At 37.7% G+C, this 25,787-nt stretch overlaps 1 protein-coding gene across 1 annotated transcript; it reads right to left on the minus strand.

Annotated features, from left to right (window-relative positions):
- Positions 1-554: 554 nt before the first annotated feature.
- vangl2 (VANGL planar cell polarity protein 2) lies at positions 555-20,066 on the minus strand. The gene is made up of 8 exons (XM_056248376.1): positions 19,895-20,066; positions 13,879-14,133; positions 12,302-12,425; positions 10,516-11,123; positions 9,559-9,695; positions 9,283-9,418; positions 5,873-6,116; positions 555-1,462 (listed from the first exon to the last, which is right to left on the minus strand). The coding sequence occupies exons 2-8, from the start codon at positions 13,947-13,949 to the stop codon at positions 1,202-1,204; spliced, it is 1,581 nt and encodes a 526-aa protein (XP_056104351.1). The 5' UTR covers positions 13,950-14,133; positions 19,895-20,066; the 3' UTR covers positions 555-1,201.
- Positions 20,067-25,787: the final 5,721 nt, after the last annotated feature.

The raw sequence follows: 25,787 nt of genomic DNA on the forward strand, positions 1-25,787 counted from the left end.
AATGAGATCTAGACTCAAATACGCTTTGAAACCAAAACTAGGGCGAGGGGACTTTTTACACCCACTGATCTATAACCACAAGAGTCATCAGACAATAACCTACATATCACACCATGAGCCAAACTCTTCAAAGTAGAGTCGAGTTGATCTTTTATTAAAAAAAAAAGGCTGCAACAGTTTTAGTTCGGAAATCATCAACTGCCAAAAATGTTTTCACACAATAACCAAAAAAAAATCTACAAATCTCTTTACAACAAACCATTTTTTTAAAGGGAAAATGTTAAAAGATTAGCTTAACTTTCATACAAAATGATAAAAAGTAAAAAAAAACAAGAGTACAAAACTGCATCGCCTGTATCCATGCATCAGGCCTAAAAACGAAACGGTCAGTTCTGAAAATCATAACCACCTACATCATGTCAACTTCCTCTTTCACTGACGTCCACAAGTGTGTGTGAGAGCAGAGTGAGTTATGTACAGGGTGTGGGAAACCACATGACCCAAAGCTGGACGTCGACTGAGGAGACGGGATGGACGAGGTCATTCGAGTATGTGTGTGTGTGTGTGTGCATAGCTCTGCAGGCACAACGATTGGCACACATTCATGTTTTTGCATTTTACGTAAAGGTCACACATTTGATTGGTCATGACAGACGTACACACCAAAGAGAGCAAAACCACGAGTGTGTTTGGAAGAAAGCCGCGCTCTAGGGAACGGACATGGGTTTGCTGGTGAACAGAACGATGTAAACGGATGATATAAAGGCCCCTCGATTCATTAGGATGAAGAATAAAGTACTGCAAAAACATACGACATCTTAAAAACATTCACGACGAGTAGAGTTACAAACATGCGTCTCATGTGCTTCTGATCCACAATCATTCAATAGTAAAGCACTTGATTTCTCCGCGTTGATCAGCTACAATCGTATAGTGTTTCCATCACTTGTCATGGGCTTTGAAGGATAAACCTGTGTGTGTGTAGTTGCTGGTGTGTCTCAGAGACTGATTTGGGAACTGTATTTGATCATTATTCACAGCTGAAACGCAGAAGAGTTAGTCCGCCGAGAGTCATCCGGACGGTCTCTAGGTCGAAGGAGTTCATGTAGTGTATAAAAAAACATACAAACAGTCGTTTAAAAGTGATATCTAGAAAGAAAGTGGAGTGGTTGTGTCCCTCTGTCTCTGTCTCTCTGACCCCTCACACAGAGGTCTCTGACTGGAGCCGCATCACGAACTTGTGGCTCTTGGGGTCGATGAACTCCTCCCCCAGGTTGAAGAAGGGGAGGGGCGTCACCGTGACGACCAGGGCGAAGTCGAGGCGGCGCAGGGAGAACACGAGGCCCTGCCGCAGCGCTGAGGTCACCGGCTCCTCGCTCACCAGGGTCCACTGGCGCCCCCTGCCGTTCTCACGCTGGTACTGCATGGTGGGGCCCGGGGTCAGGTACCGCTCCAGGAACGCCTGGTGGACAGAGGGACGAGGGATTTAAACACCAGAGGGACGGGACTAATTAAAGTGCATGTTGATTTGCAGGCTATACTGCATCCAAGTGTACTTTAAACAGCATTTATTTGCTAACTCTTTGTACTGGAACCATTTCTTACATCACACTTAAAATTATCCAGTGATGGATTTTCTTTTTTTTTTTTTTGAAAAATATGAAATGTTCACCAGTAACGAGACATAAAATATACACTTTTCCTTATACATACATCATTGTTAAACTATATCCATAGTATAGATATATATACAGTCATGCTCAGAATTAATCATACCCCTGGTAAATATGATCAAAAATGGCTGTAAAAAATAAATCTGCATCGTTTATCCTTTTGATCTTTCATTAAAAAAATTGGCAAAAATCTAACCTTTAATTGAAGTAAAAGAATTGAAATTGGGGGGGGGGGGGGGGGGGGGGGGAAATCACATTATAAAATAAATGTTTTTCTCCAAAATACGTTGGCCACAATTATTCATACCCCTATACTTTTTTTATTAATAAAATATCTCTGAAGGATATTCCCATTAATATTTACCTTTTTTAGCACACCAGGGTGACTAGGAACATGAAATTGTCCAGCCATGACTTCTTGTTTCACAGGAGTTTAAAAATGAGGAAGCACAAAGGCCAAATTCCCTTAATCATCCATCACAATGAGTAAAACCAAAGAATATAGTTCTGATGTGCATCAAAAGATTGTTGAGCATTACAAAATAGAAAGTGGATGTAAGAAAATAGCTAAAGAATTGAAAATCCCCATTTTGATCATCAGGGCAATAATTAAGAAGTTCAAATCAACTAAAGATGTTGTGGATCTGCCAGGAAGAGGACGTGTGTCTATATTGCCTTAATGCACGGTGAAGAGGAAAGTTTGAGTGGCCAAAGACTCTTCAAGGATCACAGATGGAGAATTGCAGAGACTAGTTGAGTCTTGGGGGTCAGAAAGCCACAAAAAAAAAAAAAGGTTTCTGTGGTCAGATCATCAGATGAAACTAAAAAAAGAGCTTTTTGGCAGCAAACACACTAGATGGGTTTGGTGCACACAAGGATAAAAAGTACCCCATGTGTACGATTTAATAAACCGTTGGATCTTTAATGTTGTGGGCATATTTTTCTGCTGGAGGTCCTGGACTTCTTGTTCAGATACATGGCATCGTGGATTCTATCAAATATCAACAGATAAAAAATCAAAACCTGACGCCTTCTGCTAGAAATCTTATAATGGGCCGTGGTTGGATCTCCCATCAGGACAGCAATCCAAAACAAACATCAAAATCAACACAAAAATGTGTTAGGGAGCACAAAATGAAGCTTCTGCCATGACCGTCCCAGTCCCTGACCTGATGAGTGCAGAACTGAAGAGAAGAAGCACCAACATGGATCTGGGAATCTGCAGGATCTGGAGAGAGTCTGTATGGAGGAATGGTCTCTGATCTCAGGTCAGGTGTTCTCCAAACTCATCAGGCATTATAGGAGAAAACTCAGAGCTGTTATCTTGGCAAAAGGAGATTGCAAAAAGGTATTTAATAAAAGGGTATGAATAATTGTGGCCAACGTGTTTTGGAGAAAAACATTTATTTTATAATGTGATTTCCCCCCCACTTTCAATTCTTTTACTTAAACGAAAGGTTAGGATTTTGCCAATTTTTTTAATGAAAGATCAAAAGGATAAACGATGCAGATTTATTTTTTACAGCCATTTTTGATCATATTTACCAGGGGTATGATTAATTCTGGGCACGACTGTATACATACACAAAAAAAGTGATAAAGTTTGCACTGGCAAAATGCTAAATGAAAATAACAGATGATAATATTAGTTAAATTAATTTTAAAAAATGTAATGTATTTATTTATTCATTTAAATTCATCCAAATGATTAGTTTAATAATAATAATAATAATAATACACATATATATATATATATATATATATATATATATAAAAAATACATTTTGCATGTTGATTTGCATGCTATACTGCATCTAAATGTACTTTAGTTCTTTAATTTCTTAAACCACACTTAAAATAAACAAGTGATGGAAAAAGCTGATGAAAAAATTTAACAAGGCACTTAAAATATACACTTTTCCTTATGCATTCATCATTGTTAAACAACAAAAAGTGGACATAATATCCATATACACAAGTAAAAAAAAAAAAAAAAAAAAAAAAGATAAAATTAGTTTAATTAGGAAAAGGACACGTTTGTGTAAAATAACAGATGAAAACAATTAGATAAAAAAAATTTTTTTAGAATGATTTATTCATTTAAATTAATAATAATATATATATATATATATATATATATATATATATATATATTAGAGATGCACCGATTACAATTTTCTAGGCCGATCCGATTTCCGATTTTTCTTGAGTTTGACCTGCCGATACCGATTTTAGCCGATTCCGATTTCATTTTTTTAAACCACTTTACAGCACACACAAATATTTATTTTCTATCTTCTCTTTAATAGAACATTTTGCATAGAACATTTTTTGAACAGATAATCGCTATAAAATAGGACTATTTAAATTACTCCTGGTGTGGGAAATCCACACACATCTAAAGTGCAGTGTTATGGAAGAACCATTTCCTTTTCACATCCAATATCCAACTAAAAAAAATTGATATATTTAGCAACCTAAACTTTTGTATGAAAACAGGTAATGACAATAAAATAATATATAAATACACACAAACAGGCCTATTGCAATCACTTGTACATCAATGGCAAGTTATATTTCTCAAACAGTTCTTCTCTCTGACACATGTCCAGCCAAGATAAACAGGAAAAGTGGAGTATGTGCAGGGAAACGATTGGGAATAAAAACAAGTTATTTTCTATAAATATTTTTGAGTCTTAATTTTCTTTTCTGACATAGCCTGGCTACTTCAGTTCTTGTTAAAACACACCAGACGTGCAAATTCTGTGCATTTTGGGGTGAAATCATATTTATTTTGTCCATCAAAAGTATGCTTTCACTTTAATTGAGCGCGAGGAGAATAGACTCGGCGCCGAAACCCGCGCTTCACTGTTGCTCACGCGCTGCTCCTGCTTGACGCTCACGCGCTGCTCCGGCTCCCGGTGTGAATGCACTCATTGATTAACATGCACGCCGAAGAAAAAAAAAACCCGCTGCTCAGCTTGCGGTGTGAAACGGTCGTAATTCACGAGGTTTCCTACATGTGTGTTTCGTGTGCACGTGTGATGCTGATGTTGCCAAATGTTAATCATGCGGCGCCCGAGTGCATTTGACCGGCATAAAACCGGCATGACTGACCGGCCGGTCGCCGATCACGTGAAAATCGGCCGATTCCGGTCACCAGCCGATCAATCGGTGCATCTCTAATATATATATATATAAAATTATATTCTTTACATTTATTTTTATAATTTAAATATGATTTATAAGATGTTTTTGACAAAACAATTAATTGTTGAAATTATTTTTCAGGAAAGGTTTCAATCAAAGAAAGCCATTTCCTATGCAATGCTGAACAACATATTACAATTTGAATAGCAGTACTGAAAATACTACTCAAAGGAAATACATGCATAGTAGTTATCAGTTATTTTGTATTTTAATCCAATTTAGCGGAACAATGTCTTAAGTTTTGGCAGTTACAAATGAAAACTAAAATAAAAGAGTCAAGAAAGAGATGCAGAAAATCATATTAAAGGAATAGTTCACTTAATACAAATTGTGTCATCATTTACTCGCCCTCAAGGCGTTTCAAACCTGTACGAGTTTCTTCTGCTGATCACAAAAGAAGATATTTTGAAGCATGTTGGTGAGTTCTTCTCAGTTCGTTATTTTTGTTTGTTTTTGTGCACAAAAAGTATTTTCATCGTCGCTTGATAAACTTAAGGTTGAGCCACTGTAGTCTTTAACAATGTCTTTACTAACTTTTCTTGGCCGGCAGATTACCTAGAAGCCTATGGAGGAGTGATCCAGCTCTCAGATTTCATCAAAAATATCTTAATTTGTGTTGTGAAGATGAAGGAAAGTCTTACGGGGTTGAACAACATGAGGGAGAGTAATTACTGACAGAGGTTTCATTTAATAAGTGAACTATCCCTTTAATGTTCCTCCCGGTTCATTCTTCACTAGCATTGGAAGGTCATGTTGAGACGATGGCATTGTGAGATAGTCCTCAGTGAAGTGAGTCAACATCTGAACTGGATCAGAACCTTTCATCAAAGTTACACAGGAATATTAAACAAGACCCGTTCTTGTCTTGATCAACTTTTTAGATCCACTTCAAACGTTGACTACTGTATATAGCAACTATTGTGAGATACTAAGTGGTGTGAGTATTGCGTGCAGATGCAGGCAGGAGTGTGTATGTCTGGGTCAGTCACCTTGGGCGTCATGTTGTGTGTGATGCAGAACTGCAGGTGTGCGATGATGCTCTCCATGCTGTGGTAGGGCTGCTGGCGGGTCGTGCGCAGGTACTTCTGCATGGCCCGGGCCATGGGGGCGAAGATGGCCTGCGCCGCCTCCCGGGGGTCCATCACCTCGCGCGGGTGTTTGGGGGACGCCGCCACCTCGTCGTCCTGGAGCCGCTTGATATGAGTGAACGCCTCCTCGACCGCCACCACCAGCCTGGAGGAGGAACAGCACTGTGAGCGCGCTCTCCACACACCAGATTACAGGGATAGTTCAGCCACACATTAAAATCAGCCCATGATTTACTCACCCTGAAGCCATCCTAGGTGTATATGACACTCTTCTCTCAGACGAACACAATCCCAGTTATATTAAACATGTCCTGGCTCTTCCCAGCTTTATAATGGCAGTGAATGTTTTTTTTTTTTTTGGAAGTCCATCAAATCGCATCCATCCGTGATTAAAGTGCTCCACACGACTCCAGGGGTTAATAAAGCTAGTTATTTTAGTCGGTAAAGTTATAGTTATACTTTATTTTAAAGTGTCATTGTTACAGTGTAATTATACATGTAAGTACTGAGCAGTGTTGTGCTAGTTACTAAGAAATAGTAACTAGTTACAGATACTAGTTACTTCGTTCAAAAAGTAACTCAATTACTTTGTTGATTACTTACACCAAAAAGTAATGCGTTACTGTTAAAACTAACTTTTTAGTTACTTTAAAAAAAAACATTATTTAATGTTCCCATTAATGCCCTTTTATGCGTTATGGTCTATACAAACACGAAACTAACTTAAACAGAAAGTAATTTTTAAACACTATTTTATTTGAGTCAGACCAGCACAAACTGAATATATCACAAGGATTTCTGAGGCGACTCGCTACGACTCGCGATCTTCGCAGAGAGAAATGCACATTTCATATGGATTACATAAGCAGAGTGTAGTCTGTAGTCTGTTTTCTTACGTTTTGAATTGTTCTGTTTAAAAGTAGACATGTCTGTGAGGCAAGTTTCGGTTCATTTATGAGACGAGCTCCAGTTCACGCACCGGCGCCTCCATTTCGTGATTATCTATCGTCTGCTATATTTACTTCTTATTTATTAAATCCAGGCAATTGGTTTATGAAACATTGATTAAAATTAAGATACAATTAATACAAAATGAAATTCACTTTAAAGAAAGGTTTTGTGCTTTCTGTTTGAGGTCTCTGCAAGTATTAAAGCATCTTTTAGTGCCGCTTTCAGATCGCTCACGTCCGTAACGGAGAGCGGTCACGTCCGTAACATTTTTTCCTCATAAATGTGAACACTAAAAATAAAATAAAATGAACATTTTGTTCTGTGGAGACTGAGAGCCAACCCTTCTTCATTCGGTGGGTAGTAGTTTGCGCAGTGTAATTCACATAATTACTAAACACTATTTATTTTAGGCCCATAAAATTCAGCCCGTATAAATGTGCATTTTCTAAGCTTAGAAAATGGACAAAATTCATTTGATTCTAATCATAATGTAACATTATTGTGAAATTTATTTATTTATAGGCTATTTGCTATTAGCTATTAGTATAGTAAAGCCTATGTTTTTATCCAACTAGGCTATGTGTGGGCCTTATGTAAAATACGGGACAAATCGCGTCCCTTAATTTGATACGGACGCATCATTTTACTTGTAAATACGAGACAATTCCGTATTTTAAGGGACGGGTGGCAACCCTACCACCAACAATGCCTCGCTGCTGTAAACAGGTTAGGCTGTAGGCTACACTTCAGCCAAAATGAATTAATTAAAAAAGTAATGGACAACGCACCATATGGTAACGGTAACGGAGTTAATTTATTTAAAAAGACACTGGTACTGAGTGATATTAATTGACTACATGTACTTACTATAGGATTAGGTTGAGGGTTAGTTGCATGTAATTATGCATAACTTACTGTTATTACTATGGTAAGCACATGTAACAAGGACACTGTAAAATAAAGTGTTACCATATTTTTCTTACACGAACGCATCGGTTCGCTTCAGAAGGCCTTTATAAACCCTGGAGTCGTGTGGAGCACTTTAATCACGGATGGATGCGATTTGATGGACTTCAAAAAAAAAAAAAAACATTCACTGCCATTATAAAGCTGGGAAGAGCCAGGACATGTTTAATATAACTCAGATTGTGTTCGTCTGAGAGAAGAAAGTCATATACACTAGGATGGCTTCAGGGAGAGTAAATCATGGGCTGATTTTCATTTGTGTCTGAACTATCCCTTTAACATGCAGAACATAAATGAACCTCATGAAAACATCCTCAGGTCAAAAAAGCTCAAAATACATAAACATTTGCATTTAGATTTAACGGCCAATATATCAGTTATCGGACACAATGTTCGTATCGGTGCATCCCTAAAGAAAAACACATCTATGCTTTGATTACTTTTATTATGTTTAAACTAGGGCTGTCAAACGATTAATCGCATCCAAAATAAAAGTTTGTGTTTACATAATATATGCATGTGTACTGTGTATAATTATTTTTAATACATAAATACCCACACATGCATGTGTATTTAATAAATATTTGCATGTATATACTGTATATAGACTGAATGTAGCCTATATATAATGTATATTTTATATAAATATAAACATTTTATATATAAATAACATATTTTTCTTAAATATATACATGTGTGCATTTATATACAAAATAATTATACACAGTACACACACATATATTATGTAAACACAAACTTTTATTTTGGATGCGATTAATCGTGATTAATCGTTTGACAGCCCTAGTTTAAACACTTTCCATCTAGGGCTGCAGCTATCGAGTAGTTTTAGTAGTCACAGATTAATCAGATAAAAAATTGTGGTAATAAAAAAAACATAACTTATGTACTTTATGTATTATAACAAATGCCTGCAGAATTTGCTCATGCCGCAGTGATCATCACCGTAAACATGTAAAAAACATGCAAACCACACATGTAAATATGTAAAGCGTTGTGCTTCTCTGTGCGAAAAAAACAAAACTGTGCATATATTTATTTAACTGGATCGCAGCCTTTGTGATTTCACAATAGCACTATGCTATATGATGATTGTAAATGGGTTTAATATATCGCGTAGCCTTAGAAAACGGTGTGATAATGCGGTTCATGGACTCTCGTCGGTATTTTACCGGTTATACGACACGGGTGAATTGCAATTCTTTCTTAATCGAGGAATCATGAATATTTCCATCTACATTCTGACTAATTCAAAGTTTTATATTTTCATCATTAGATCATTATTGTATATAATAATGATTTTTTTTCTTTTTGTGTTTTGTGAGATTCAGCCAGATGTTTGAGACGGTTGTGTTGGTGTTTTCCAGGACTCTGACCTGGCCTTGCGCTTGCGGACCCTGCGGTCCATCTCCGCCTCCTCGTAGTAATACTCGTTATGAGAGTTGTCTCTCCGGCGGGCGGCAGCGGCGATCATCGCGCGGGACTGTCCCGTCGAGTTATTAGTGCTGTTCTCTGGGGAGCAAAACAACCAGTCAGATCCAGTGGACAATCAAACACAAACACAAATCACATCCATCGATAGAAAGTGGATTTTGAAACAGATACTTTGGGAAGGAAAAGAAATGGAGAAAGATAGCAAAGCTGCGGCGCACCTTCCCCCAGGGAGTAGACCTTAAACCCAGACATCTTCTTGGACAGGATGGACTTGGGGAGATTGAGTAAAGCAGGGTTGTAGACGGAGAAATCAGTGTAGTAGTGATCCAGGACCCACACCGCTGCTCGCTGGATACTGACAACACACACACACACTGTTCACAACAGGGCTGCACAATATATCGAAATATTGCAAATGTGTAAATCGCAATAACGGGTCATGAGCAAAAGACAGAGAGAATCACTCGCTGCTCTCGGCTGAATAACTTTAGCTTTAATAAGAATCAGTATATATTTAATTCATACAGAAAAAAAACTAAGCGGTGTTTTACTTTTACATTTGATTATTCAGTTTCTGTTGTAAAATAATCCTAATGTAGGATAAGCTGAACCCTGTGGTTTACACTGATGTTAATAACACTTAACTTCTCATGCGACAGGGAATGGGTTTTGATGTGTTGTATTGAATTTTAAGAATGCACGATATATGTATGTTTATAATGTTATCGGCCCAATAAGAACATTTGTCCGATGTATTAAAGCCGATAAATATGGATTGTCTCCTTCAGCTGAGACACTGTTCAACATGATGCTTCTGAATTGCTTGAAATATGATTGAAATCACTTAAAAAAATTAAAATACAGTAAAGTGCAACATCCAAATCTGTCATATCGGCTACAAAAAAATTATAATGAGAACATAATTGTGTGCTTGGGACGTGGATTTTAATGGTGAGACTTATTTTTGTATCAGTCTCTCAAAAATTATATACAAATTTGGATTTAGATTTATCAGCCAATATATCAGTTATGGGCTTTCATATATAAAGAGTTATCGGCCAAAATTTTCATATTGGTGCATCCCTAATAATAAAGGAATACTAATAATAATAATAGTAAATGAAGATACTGTGCAATGATCTGTAACATGTAGAGTGAGTTCTGGCCCGTCTCACCTGAGGTGTCCCACGTTGTAGAAGCGGCTGGCTCCGTCGGTGGTGCGCACCACTTTGAGGCAGAAAGCCGGCCTGAGGTGCCTCACCTCCAGGAGCACGAGCGCCAAGTACTGGATGAACAGCAGCGCGTCCACCAGCGACACGGCGTATCCCACGATGCCCCTGTAATCACGCTCTCGGGGCTCCAGCACCCTCACGCCGTAGAACAGCCAGTAGGACGCCACGAAGAGGAAGACCAGCGCCATCAGCAGGCAGCGGAAGACGAAGAAGCGCGGGAGCGTGGCGCGCGGAGGCCGCAGGAACAGAGCCCAGGACGAGATGAGGAGCACCAGCAGCTTGAAGGCCAGGGACACGTACAGGCCCTCGCAGGGCGTCCCGCAGGGGTCCAGGGAGTCGCGCCACAGCAGCTGGGGCAGCAGGAGGAAGGCCAGGGGCGTCAGGAGCGCAAACAGCCCCAGGATGCCACTCAGGACGGGCCCCGCGAAACGCCGGCACTCCAGGGGCGAAGAGTCCTCGAGCTCTTTCGACGCCCGCGTGAGGTCTTCATTCGAGACGCTGTGCTCGGACGTCCCGGTCACCACGGTCGTGGTCTCGCCCCAGTTATCATCCTGCCGGGGAATCAAGAGAGAGTCTGTGAGTGACAGTAAGAGACTGAGAGGAGCGAGGCTGGTACTATAAGACTTGGAATATCGTTAAAGTCCCCCTGTGGTGAAAATCAAGCTTTTAAAATGTATTTTTTTTTTTTTTATATATATCTATGTGGTGTTTTTAAATATGCTGTAAGATATGCAAATTCATAACTCAACACTGGTCATGCCCCAGTTCTCATCCTGATGGAGAATCAAGAGAGTCTGTGAGTCACAATAAAGAAGACTTGGAATATCGTTAAAGTCCCCCTGAGGTGAAATCCAGCTTTTAATGTTGTTTATATGTCTATGTGGTGTTTTTAATGTGCTTTAATTAAGACAAATCATGTGCAAATTCATAAGTCGACAGCATTGCTGAGTATTTTCTCCTTAAAACTGCAGTGAACCAAAGACAGGGTTTGAAATCCCTCGTGTTTCTGACGTCACAAACTACCTTGTAACCAATCAGATCAACGTGTGATCGTCAACCAGTGGATCTCTGAGCTGAGTGAGTGAGTGGAGGCGGGGCTCATTTGCATATTCATAGAACAGTGTATACTAAATGAGGCAAGGGTGTAACTAAATAAAAGATTATTAAAATATTAATAACACTGGATTGAGTTACATGCAACAGTAGTTATTGTTAACTTTAAAAAAAAATACAAATAAAATTATATATATAAAAATCACATCCACTAATTGAAACTGAAATAAAGTAAAATTATAAATATTCTATGAAAATTCAATTAAATTGAAATGTAAATGTTGCCACCTAACTGAAATAAAAGTAAGTTTAGGTTCTAAGTACTAAAAATCAACGTTGAAAATAAAAATCAAAGCTGAAAATTTAGCAAATTCAAAATATTAATAGTCATATGGACTGATGTTATGGTTCTTTATTGCACTTTTTGTCCATGTTGGTGCTAAACTGCTACTGATCTCAATCCAGCAAGTGCACTGACGCCGAAAACAGTGCCAATTAAAATCAAATTATATTTAGCATGAAGAAAATAAAGTCTGTTTCAAGGAACAATAACATTTTTGCACCATTAAAAACAACCGAATGACCAAAGTGCTGTACAAAAAATAAATACAGATCCCTAGCTTATCCCCTTACTCTCTGCAAACACACACACACACACACGTTAGCGTGCACTGACCCGGTCGTCTCCGCGCGTGGACTCGGCGTCCAGCAGGGGCTCTCCGGGGGCCTGGATGGTGACGGACTTGTCCGCTCGACTGCTGCTGTCTCGGCTCTTAGAGCGATGTCGGTCTCGCCGGTCCCTAAACACACACACCACACGCTACATTACACAGGCCTTCACACCAGACACACTCAAGCGTCTTCACACGGCACAGGACAGGAGGAGCCTCTGAGGTACAAGTTACTTTATTTCACGATAACTGTATATAATCATAATATACTGGAGCTCTTTTTTGCTTTAAAGTCCCACTCCGATCATATTTTGAGCTATTTTTAAACATTCCCAGTGGTCTTTAAATTATAATTATGCCATTTTTAGCCAAAATCACAAAACCTGTGCCGTTTTCTGGGACTTCGCTTCAGCAGAGCGGCAGTTGCTCATTAGCAATTCGCCTCTGCGTTGTGGGCGGAGCCGTTGGCATGGAGACGCCCCTCCCCCTGCCCGTTGCTGAGAGCTCTGTCTCTCCCGCTAGCTTACATCCCCAATACCGGTGGGGCAACAGTATTATATACACGTTAATTATTATTATCCGAAGTTAATCATAGTTATCACCGATCACCGATCATTATTTCACTCCAAGACGTCGCGTGTGGAGACGCCCAGTGGAGTTACTATGTCACAACTTCAGTCTATTTTAGCCGGCATTTTAGCGTCTGCTACTGATTCACAGCCATTTGAATGTAGAAATACTCAGAAATACAACTTTGAGCTTATTTTTCTCAAGATATGTCCTCTAACATCAGAAAAATGCCACAAGAACATGTTAACACCTAGAAAAATATTATTTTCATCGGAGTGGGTCTTTAAATAAGGTTTTTATATCACCAAAGGTTGATACCACTGAAATTTCACCATTTTCAATATCACAATAAACTATGGAAGCTTGTCTCCATCACTGAATGAAAATAAAAAAGGGTGATTGCAACTCTCTAACGATTCTCACTTCTTTCCTGAGCTATTGAAAATTAACATCTTACAATTCTGACTTTTTTCTCGGATATAAAATCAAGTTATAACGTCCAATTCTGAGGAAAAAGTGTCGCAATTATCTTGTATATTTTTTAAATTCCAAAAAAGCTCTCATAAAAACGATGGGATTTGCATGTACCATTAAAAATTTAAATATCAGTCGATACCGATATGGTGACCGATATAGTGTGTTTGTATACATATACATATATATGTGTGTGTGTGTGTAAATCACAATATACTGTAGTTATTTTTGCTTTGAATAAGGTTTTTATATCACCAAAGTTTGATACCACTCAAATTTCACCAATTTCAATCTCACAAAAAACTATGGAAGCTCGTCTCCGTCACTGAATGAAAATAAAGGTAACTGCAACTAACAATTCTGACTTCTTTTCTCGCAATTGCAAGTTAACATCCCGCAATTGTGACTTTTGTCTCTCAGATATACCGTAAACTCGAGTTATAACGTCCAATTCTGAGGACAAAAAAGTGTCACAATTATCTTTTACATCTTTTAACTCCGAACAAGTCCCCATGAAGGCGCTGGGTTTGGCGTGTACCTGTGCTTGCGAGAGCTGCGTGAATGGGAAGACTTGTAGGAGTATCCGGAGTACTGCGACTCGTTGTCCATGTCTGGGGCCGGTGGGCGGGGTTTGTGGGCCCCAGCTCCGCCCCTGGAGCGCTCGGTGGGTCCTCCCAGCTGAGACTTGCGCTCCGAGATGGATTTGGACGACAGAGACAGTGGCAGCTTCAGCAGTTCCACTTTACTCCTGAGAGAATCTATCTTGGAGGCCGGCGGAGAGGAGAGGACGGACCTGTGGGGGAACACACACACACACACACGCTTTACCAGATCCTGGACACCGGCGGCACAACACAGGACACTCACACTCACAGCTTCATTTAAAAACCCGAAGCGCTGCGTTTAGGTTCATGACAGTTTATTAAATTCAAAAATTGCAATTACACATATATATATAAATGTAAAAAAACACTGGACGGAAAAGCCGATGCACTTTGTAAAAATTGTCATAAAAACTTCAGTTAAACATTGAAGTGGATAAATGTAGGCTATCATCTGATAAAATAGGTTAATAGGTTAATTTCAGACCGTAAACGCTGTGTTTAGGTTCTTGACAGGTAAACACTGGACGGAAAAGCCGATGCACGCAAATTCAAAAAATTTGCATAAATTTAAAAACTGAAGTTGATTATATCACTTGATAAAAAAAGACTATGATGGAAACACATTTACGGGATAAATCTCTTGATGCGCAACAACAAACTCTTGCCTCATCAGAGCTTGTGATCGGATAACCAGACTAACGAGTGGACCAATGGCATCGCAGCGTCTCAAACGCTGGTTTGGTGGCTCTGAAACGCCCGAGTCAAAATCTCCTCACACAAACTCCTCCCGAAGCGTCTCACACACACACACGAGTGTGTTCCCGAACACCAGCATCCGAACGCAGGAGAACACGACAGCGTTTGCTGTGTTTCGTCTGACGCTCTGAGACACACTCGTTTATGATGGAGGAAAAGAGCCACCGTTTCTTGCAGCAACTTCCTTTTTTATTACTGATATTTTGCACCAGTTTCCCAGGAAGTGACAATTTTTGTTTTCTTGAACACATGGGATGGAAACACTGCTTTTTCTGCAAATATTATATGCGATATTACAATTTTGCAACTTTGCATGGAAACGTACAGCTATTAATAAGACACTTAGCCCCACAATTTAGTGCCAAAACAATATAGCACCTCAATTATATTTGTATTTTTGGTCTAAAAGACTCAAGTTATATGCAAAACATGTGAATGTTGCAGATAGCAAAGAGGAAACAATCCAGGAAATATAATAGCCCGATAATAAAACCGATAACTCTTTGTATTTGAAAGCCTATAATCGGTATATTGGCCGATAAATCTAAATCTACATTTTTACATTTTTTTTTAAAAGTCTGATTACAAAACCAAGTCTCACCAATTAAAGCCACGTCCCAAGCACACAATTATGTTCTCATTATAATTTTATGTAGCTGATATGACTGTAACCTACTTGACAGTATTTTCCTTTTTGGAAATAATTTCAATCATATTTCAAGCAATTAAAACCATCATGTTGAACAGTGCGCACTGCGCATCTGAAGTGTCTCAGCCGAAGGAGATAATCCATTATTTATCGGCAAAATGTTCTTATTGTGCCGATAACGCTAACATTAAAAATGAACATATATCGGCTGATACCGATATGGTGGCCGATATCGTGCATCCCTAAAATATATTGATTTTACACATTTCAAACGTTATTGCATATTATATTAGCACACACACACATCTGAGACATTTCACAAGTTTTCATCTGCAATACGTTTCCAAAACATTTCCCGACAGATGTTAAATAGACATCAGGGAAAGTTAACACATATTGTCATCAATATCGCGCAGGCCTAATTTACACATATTCAGACCCGAAACCCCACATTTGACCTTCATGTAAAACGCCAGGCCTCATTCTTCAAACATGAGCTGGGGAAACTGTTCTTAAATCATTCTCACCTAAATCGTCTCATTCAATTAAACACAACAATTTAGGCAACAACAAGAAATTCGTTCTGCTCACGAAATGAATGATGCCCATTGTGTTCGAACATCTCACAGGAATATATACGTACATAATCGCAATTCCTAATCATTTAAAAAAAGACTTAAAGTATGTTAGTGAGGCGAACACGTGACATTAACACACTTCTGTAATGCTTTAAGAACATTTAAAACACTTTTTAAACTAAGCTCCGCCAAAGCGTCCTGCACTTCGGCATCTCCATAAAAACCCCATTACTCAGTCACACACACACACACACACACATTCCCCTGCCATCGCCTATCATCTCCACAGCAACTGAGCTTGTGTGTTACCATGGGAATGAATGCGAGGGTACGTGTGACGGGTCAGACGGGGGGAGTGTGTGTGTGTTTCTATGGCCGTCTGACCTTTACACATACACCCCTATATGAAAGTATGAAGCTTAAAACAGTATTAGGAAATAGCCGTCTATTTTTGCACGGTTTTATGCAGTTGTTTTCCCCGCTGTAAAGTAACAGCTCGATTCGATTATCTAAATTAGAGGCGGCACTGCGGCGTCTATTTCTGCTCACATTTCTGTCTCCTAACAAGACTCATGTGAGACGGGACGAGACAGACAGCATTTCTTCAAGCACAAACACACACGCTGAGTGTGTGTGGGCCGTCAGGAGTTGTTTACGGAGCTGATAAGACACCATTTGTCCAGGACGGATTCCGAGCATGTGTCACCCATCAGTCTGAGGAGGAGCAACACACACACACACACACACACACAACATATCAGTTCTTGCATTGCTAAGATAAATCAAACTATTTTTGGTTTTTCCATTTCAGATAAATATCAGTTAATGCAACAAGTCAATTGTTTGCAGGTTAATAAAGTGCATTTCCCTTCCCTGAATAAATTGCATTAATTCAATTTAAACTTGGTGTTTTTAATAAAAGTTGTTTATGAGGAATACAACTATAATGTATGTTTATTTGATACTTTTCATTCTTGTTCTGTACATTACATTTGAAGGATTTTTTGTTGAGTGAGGGGAACTAATAATGTTTGTACGACCAATGTTTTATATTATTTCTGAATATGCTGCTAATAAAATGCGACTTGGACACCAATGCACCTTAGCTTTTCTTTTTCCTTTCAATAACGCAATTTTGACCCAGTACGACTTTTTTTTCACCATAAAATATTGTAATTACTTGCCTGGCTTAATCAAAAGTACTGAAAGAATTGTTCATGAAATTATAAAAGTGGAATTGTGAATCAAAACATCAAGTTCCTCAAGATTCCCACTTTAGACATTTTCATATTCACTAGTTTTAGTCTTTAAGGGTTAGATCACCCAAAAATGAAAGTCACCACTCCCCCTCATGTCGTTCTACACCCGTAAGACTTTCCTTCATCTTCTGAACACAAATGAAGATGTTTTTGCTGAAATCAGAGATATTTCTGCCCCTCCACAGACAGTAACACCACTGCCACTTTCAAGGTTAAACCACTGGAGTCACATGGATTACTTTAATGATGTCTTTACCTGGCTGGGACTGGAAAGTGGTAGTTACGTAGACTGTCAATGGAGGTTATCAAAAATAACTTCATTTGTGTTCAGAAGATGAACGAAAGCCTTAAAAGTTCCCCACGCAGATTTCACAACAGTTCAAGTTGATTGAGCGAATTCACCACATTAACCAAACAGAAAGCTGCTAGATTATAAACAATGGAGCATTTTTGCTCATGAAATGTCACTAATGTGACCACACCTGGGCCAGAGCTATGAATACTTTCGTGTTTGTGTGGGAAATGCTCGTAAACGCTTCAGCTACAGGTGTGATAGTGGAACAATCTGACACACACAAAAAAACATACAGACAAGATAAATCAATGTAGAAATGTTGGCTCATTATTAGCCTATGTCATGACCAATAGATAATAGGATGGACAAGAGTGTGAATATTCCCGTTTTAGAAGAGAAAACTAATGTCAGAACAATATCATGCACAGAAGTAAAGCTTGGTACTTGATAATGACTGTGCATAACAACTAAATACATTAAATCTGCACAGCTACATGAGACATGTTAAGTTAGCAGACAGACCTCACAATCTCAAGAGGTCCATGATACCAACACAAGCGTCCTTCCACATCCTACAAGACACTGAATATGAATCCAGGACAGCACGACTAGGTTTTGCACCACAGTTTAAAGCCGCAGAAGTTCATCTGGTATTCAGTGTGGATGCGTTCGGCAGCTGCAGTAATTCGTGTGTGAAGGTTAGGCGTGGCAACTGTGATTTATGAACGAAGACACCGGTCCCAGGTGTGTATTCTGGTTGGATATAGTTACTTATTATTCCAGGTCTCAACTGACCTATTTAAACATCAACACAGTTGAACAAACACACATGCTCTGGTGCCACAAGACACATTACAGGCACTAAATGAAGCCTAAAAAGTCAACAACACTGCACTTTCGTTTATGAAGGATGAAAACATATTGATCAAAATGTAAGGTCAAAATGTTTTAAAATGAGCGTCCATTGAGTGTTTTAATCTAGTTCTCGGGTTACAGTCTCCTAGGAGACGGCGCATGAGACATCTGAGCTCATCGCACCGCACGGGCCTCAAAGCCTCGGACTGGCGGCGTCAATCACCGCCGCGTGACATGCGCGACACCTACGGCACCCGCGCTTAGGAGAGTCCGAGGCTTTCGGGCCTTCATGCGACCGCGCTCGACGTGACACAGTAAACTAAATACAACTAACAAAATTAAGAAGAAAATTGATTTCTGTATACAGGTAAAAAGTTTATACAACAAAAACCCTAATAAAAGGGTATCTAGTACGAGCATTCGTTATTGAGGTGTTGCTTGAGAGCGAAACGCAAACAATGACAAATCACTTCTAAACCGTAAGTGCACTGAAAAATACGAGTTTGATTTAAATCTATGCACGTATAAGATTGAAATCACTAAGGTCAAATGCAAAAATTATGCATTAAGAGTTCAGTTTCGAGGAAAACGTATACAATTAAAAAATAAATTCATATCACCCAAAGTTACATTTATGGGTTGTGGAAATGTGTTATATTACTTTCACATTACTTGCATTGAATTATAATCAACACTAAATGTAACAGCATCCAGTGAATAAGTATTACTAGCGATGCTCGAATGGCCAACGAATCATTCTTTTGAACCGGATCCTTTCAATCTACGATTCGATTCGCTGCCTATTAGTACATTGCTTGACTGCGAGCGTGAGGCGGGTGACATGTTGGAATCATAAGCACAAAAACATGTCAAAATAACAATTAAAAATAGTTCAATAAAAAAAAAAAAAAAAAAAAGGTTAGAAATACAAAGCTTCTGGGTCCTGGGAGGGTGACTCAAACGAAGCGGGATATGAAACGAATCGATTCGCAAAAGTGAATCATTACGTTAAATATCACTTTATCGAGACACGGCTAAACTGCAGAACAAACACTTTCTTTCGATTTTGATACTATTACTGTGCTTACAAACAGAGTCCAAACATAAAACGTCCCGGGCTGTAACCGGGAGCACCTTTTCTTCCGATCGGGCGCTTTTGTGGATCTGAACACAAAGAAGAGTCCGACAGAAGCTGAAACAAACCCGCACTCAAACGCCCAGTTCACACAAAACAATGCAAGCGAATCCTGGTGTTCGTTTCCCGTGCATTTAACCGCAAAGTCCACGATAGATCCACGGCCAACTGTTTAACTTAAACCGTTTGATGCAACACCAGACTGAATATAATCGGTTGTCCCGGTAGAAAACAGTCCAAATGAGATATTAATGATACAATGTTTCAGAAACGCACGTATAATTGCTACTCTCTGCATCGCCAGTCAGAAACATGCAGAAACCACTTTCACTCGTGTCTTTGTATCTCTTTTCAACAGAAACAATAATCCACACGGTACAAAAAGAGCAGAAAGAGAAATCCTCTTTCCGTGATAAACTCACAGTTCTCAGCCGAGTGAACCCTCTCCTGTTGTTGTCGAGCTCCGGGTCAGTGACTGTTCTCTGGCCTAAGGCTCGACTTCGCGTCCGTGTTTTTTTTTTTTTTTTTTTTTACAAAAACTCACATATTTCCGTCTCCATTCAAACCTGCGCTGAAACACGCCCCGAATGAGCGCCCGACTCCAGCCGAGAGCCGCGAGCAGAGCCGAGCCTGCACTGGACCTCCCCCATGCTCAGCTCCGCCCCCCGCCCCGCAGGAGCTCATGCTGGAACAGGACACACACACACACACACACACACACACACACACACACACACACACACACACACACACACACACACACACACACACACACACACACACACACACACACACACACACATACATATATATATATACCATTTTTATATACCATTTTTTTAACATAGGTATAATTTCTTTTTATTATTATTATTTGAAACTGCAGTATTGACCTAATTTTTAGAACATTATTATTTATTATAATTTTTTATTTGAAACTGCAGGGTTTTTTTAAAAAAATATTTTTGTATTATTATTTGAAACTGGAGGAATATTTAAAAAAAGAGATAAATAATAATAATAAAAAAACTATATATATATATATATATATATATATATATATATATAATGTATATATATATTTAAAAAAAGATAAATAATAATAATAAACATTTATATATATACACTCACCGGCCACTTTATTAGGTACACCTGTCCAACTGCTCGTTAACACTTAATTTCTAAGCAGCCAATCACATGGCGGCAACTCAGTGCATTTAGGCATGTAGACATGGTCAAGACAATCTCCTGCAGTTCAAACCGAGCATCAGTATGGGGAAGAAAGGTGATTTGAGTGACTTTGAACGTGGCATGATTGTTGGTGCCAGAAGGGCTGGTCTGAGTATTTCAGAAACTGCTAATCTATTGGGATTTTCACGCACAACCATCTCTAGGGTTTACAGAGAATGGTCCGAAAAAGAAAAAATATCCAGTGAGCGGCAGTTCTGTGGGCGGAAATGCCTTGTTGATGCCAGAGGTCAGAGGAGAATGGCCAGACTGGTTCGAGCTGATAGAAGAGCAACAGTGACTGAAATAACCACTCGTTACAACCGAGGTATGCAGCAAAGCATTTGTGAAGCCACAACACGCACAACCTTGAGGCGGATGGGCTACAACAGCAGAAGACTCCACCGGGTACCACTCATCTCCACTACAAATAGGAAAAAGAGGCTACAATTTGCAAGAGCTCACCAAAATTGAACAGTTGAAGACTGGAAAAATGTTGCCTGGTCTGATGAGTCTCGATTTCTGTTGAGACATTCAGATGGTAGAGTCAGAATTTGGCGTAAACAGAATGAGAACATGGAACCATCATGCCTTGTTACCACTGTGCAGGCTGGTGGTGGTCGTGTAATGGTGTGGGGGATGTTTTCCTGGCACACTTTAGGCCCCTTAGTGCCAATTGGGCATCGTTTAAATGCCACAGCCTACCTGAGCATTGTTTCTGACCATGTCCATCCCTTTATGGCCACCATGTACCCATCCTCTGATGGCTACTTCCACCATGTCACAAAGCTCTAATCATTTCAAATTGGTTTCTTGAACATGACAATGAGTTCACTGTACTAAAATGGCCTCCACAGTCACCAGATCTCAACCCAATAGAGCATCTTTGGGATGTGGTGGAACGGGAGATTCGCATCATGGATGTGCAGCCGACAAATCTGCGGCAACTGTGTGATGCCATCATGTCAATATGGACCAAAGTCCCTGAGGAATGCTTCCAGCACCTTGTTGAATCTATGCCACGAAGAATTGAGGCAGTTCTGAAGGCAAAAGGGGGTCCAACCCGTTACTAGCATGGGGTACCTAATAAAGTGGCCGGTGAGTGTATATATATGTGTGTGTGTGTGTGTGTGTGTAAATACAAAAATCAGGAATGACCTTATGTTTGGAACATATTTGTTATTATTATTATTATTTATTTGAAATTGAAATAACCAAATGTTTGAAAAATATTTTATAATTATTATTATTATTTGAAATGGGAATGACCTCATTCTTGCAACATAGGCATATATATATTTTTTAAACTGCAGAAATCACCTAATTTTTTGGAACATATGTTTTATTATTTTTTGAAACTGCAAGAATTACCTTTTTTAAAAACATAGGTATAATTTCTTTTTATTATTATTATTTGAAACTGCAGTATTGACCTAATTTTTGGAACATATTCTTTATTATTATTTGAAACTGCAGTAATGACCTTATTTCTGGAACATATTTATTATTATTATTATTCATATATTTAAACTGTATGTTGACCTAATTTTCAGAAGATATCTTTTTTTATGAAACTACAGGAATGATTTTAGTTATTTATTTTTATTGTAAACTGCAGGAAGGACCTCATTTTTGTATGATTTAAAAAATAAATAAGATGTTTCACATTTTCTTTCACGCATGGTCACTACAGTGGACACCTATTTAAAAAGCATTTTCTTGAATTTGCAAGGGTTTTGATGGCAAAGTTGCACATCAATCTCTACAGTGGACCCTGGTGCATCATCCTATACACTGTAAAAAATGTCTGTAAAATTAACTTTGAAATGCTGTAAAATAGCTACATGGGAATACCGTAAATGAGAATACAATTGAACACTGTTAACTTAACAATAATATGTTGTAAATTAAATGAAACATTGTTATCTTAACAGTAATATTTTGTAAACAAGTTAATCAAATATATCTGTTAATTTTACAGTAAAACTATGATTATAAAAACATATATTTTTGTAGAAATGATCTATTTCTGTAAATTGTACAGACTAAAATTGTATATTCAATTAGAGCACAGTTTAAAAGACAAGAGCATAATGTTAAAATGACATTTTAATTGTTTTTAACTTAACAATAATATGTTGTAAATTAAATGAAACATAGTTATCTTAACAGTAATATTTTGTAAACAAGTAAATCAATTATATGTGTTAATTTTACAGTAAAACTATGATTATAAAACTATTTATTTTTGCAGAAATTATCTATTAAACCATCTAGTATGTTTGACACCCCTTGAAAAAATATTTTCATTCATCCAATTAAAAAATTTTAGGGTAATGGTTCACATCTATATTTTATAACTTGAACCAATGAAAAATAAATAACTTACCCTTACCAATATTTTCTATGTCTATGAAAACTATTTTATAAAACTTTTTCATGTTGAATAAAGTCAATTAATTTAAATTCTATTTTTGATCTAAACAACAATATATAGATTTAATCAAAACAAAACTTCTCGTTTAAGAAATATGTATTAGAAATGATTTGTTTTCTCCAATCAAATATATATAGATTTAATTGAACAATTATGTATCATTTTTAAAAATAAAAGTTAATAGAAATTATTAATTTTAAACAAACAAAAATATATGGATTTAATAAAACATGTTTCCCATCAAGGAACATTGCTTAATATTTGATCTGATCCAAAATCTAATATAAAAAAGACAAATAATTTACATTGCATAAAGATTTTTTTAAACTTTTTCCACACATCCACAATTTCAGTGCTCAAGTGTCATATTTTAACTTCAAGGGCTGGCAAACATTGACCTTGTAAAACAACAGCCTTTTCAAGCACTATCTCTGCTCCAAGTTGTAAGCCGTTGTGTGTCGATTTTTCCCCCTCCAAACCAAGATGGCCAATGGTCAGTCAGACATGCCAAGTTCCACCCATTCCTTCTATCCGAGGAGACTCTTGTAGGTAAACAAATATTGCAGCATCAAGTAATATCTAATGAGTCATATCACAGTAACATTTTCCAAGTTTTGATTTTAGATTGGGAGAAAAATCTGATTAATCACCTGTCCACTGTAGTGGACCTCATGCATCAATGGCTATATTTCAGCTACAATTCATACTTACACTGTGAATATTGTTTTTGAAAATACTTAATCTGCAGTGACTTTTTTTGACTGTAAATAAATGTATTTGTATTATTAGAATGTAATTTTCATTGACATCTAAAAAAGTTATGCAATTACATAATTTATGTGACTTGTAATGCATTACTTTACTCATTTCATCAAAAAAGTAATCTGATTACATAATGCATTACTTCTTAGATCAAAAAGTAATCTGATTACGTAATGCACGTTATTGTAATACATTACTTTACTTGTAACATCAAAAAAGTAATCTGAATGCGTTATGCCTTCCCCATCTGTTTGATTATTGTATTATGTTTAATACAGTATCAGTTCAGTTTAAACCATAAACGCATGCTGTCCACTCAAGTGGACATCTGGAAATCTCTTTGAAAAATGTTAAAAAAAATATATAAAATAATCAAATCAAATCTTTTTTCATGCATTGAGAGCAATAAAAACACATAGAAAAAAAATCCTGACTGAGGTTATCATAATTCATGCATGAAAGGGTTAATTTTTTATATTTTGATTTTTTTTTTTATGTATGGGAATTGCAAATGCATGCATTTTAGATTCTGTTGTATCAGTTTTATCATTTGTTATTTAAGTTTTTATATGTTCTGCTTATTTCTGATGTGCAAGTTTGTATTATGTGTTGCCTCATTTATTGTAGGCCACATTAATACAGTATGGAAGGTTATAAAAATACAGTGACACACATTGGTCCTGTAAGGGGTAAGTTGTGTCAGGCTTTTCAGCAAAATGGACAAAATGTGATTGTGATGTAAAGAGCAAAACTCTAAAAGGGAACACAACCCATTATTTTGCACAATTAATTAATAATTAATACACTGTATGTGTGTGCGTTCATATATATATATATATATATATATATATATTTATTAAATGGACAAATGTATCTGAAATGCCAAACATTGTCCATCTAATTGTGCATAATAAGTAAAATATTGAACATATCAATTCTGACGCCTCAACCCGTTTTCAAAGGCCGTGTCCAATTCCAGCGCATCTTTTCTTTCATTATCAGATTATTAGATACAGTTATTATTATTAGATATAGTTATTATATTATTAGATACAGCTTCAGGAAAGTGAGAAGTAAATCAGTTCAGACAGGTTTTAAACACAGAAACGTTTTTTTTTAAATTCACCACTGAAAAAACACACTGCAAATATATATTTTTTTAAACATTTTTAATTTCACAAAACAAATGAGTTTTTTTAAACATGAGTTTATTTTCCTTCTGTTCATCTAACAATCTCGCCTTTTTTAAAAAAGAGGGAGAGAAAATAATTTACAAATCTTTTGTTTGTCATATCTACAAAAATAAAATTAAAAGAAATGACCAGAGCTTTACAGATAATGAACATATAAAACAGGCCGTGAACTATATTACATGAGTGATAAAAATAAAAACACAAAGGTCTACGTACAGTAGTTCGCACGAGCGCGCGCTTTCTTCCCAGTGCAACGAACCGCTGACGAGCACGAATGACGTGTGAAGCGATGGAGGAATGAGGCGGGAGACGAAAGAAGAGAAGAGAAGAAAAGAGGAGAAAACTCACGGGGAAAGAGTTAAAGCTAACGAGAGAAACACGTTTACATCTCTCCACCTGAGTTAACAGCAGTTATCCACACAAGCAGCGTCTCTGAAACACGTTCTCCAGTCGCACATACACAAAACCATTCAAATAAGAATAATAAACGGAAAACATAAAAGGAGGCGAGGTAACGATCCTCCTTCGGCAGGTTAGGCGGACGAGTCAAACGCTCAGAAAAGTTGTTTTCATTTATTAGAGTTGCCGATCCCTTCATTTTGTGTTTTCAAGCAGCCGTTGAGCATGTGACGAACAAACGCTCACAGTATTTACACGTAATACAAGTGTGTCGGGTCACATGACATGATGTCAGAA

This window comes from Rhinichthys klamathensis, unplaced genomic scaffold, assembly GCF_029890125.1.
Source record: "Rhinichthys klamathensis goyatoka isolate OS25496 unplaced genomic scaffold, OSU_Roscu_1.1 h1tg000054l_1, whole genome shotgun sequence".
Taxonomy (NCBI): Eukaryota; Metazoa; Chordata; class Actinopteri; order Cypriniformes; family Leuciscidae; genus Rhinichthys; species Rhinichthys klamathensis.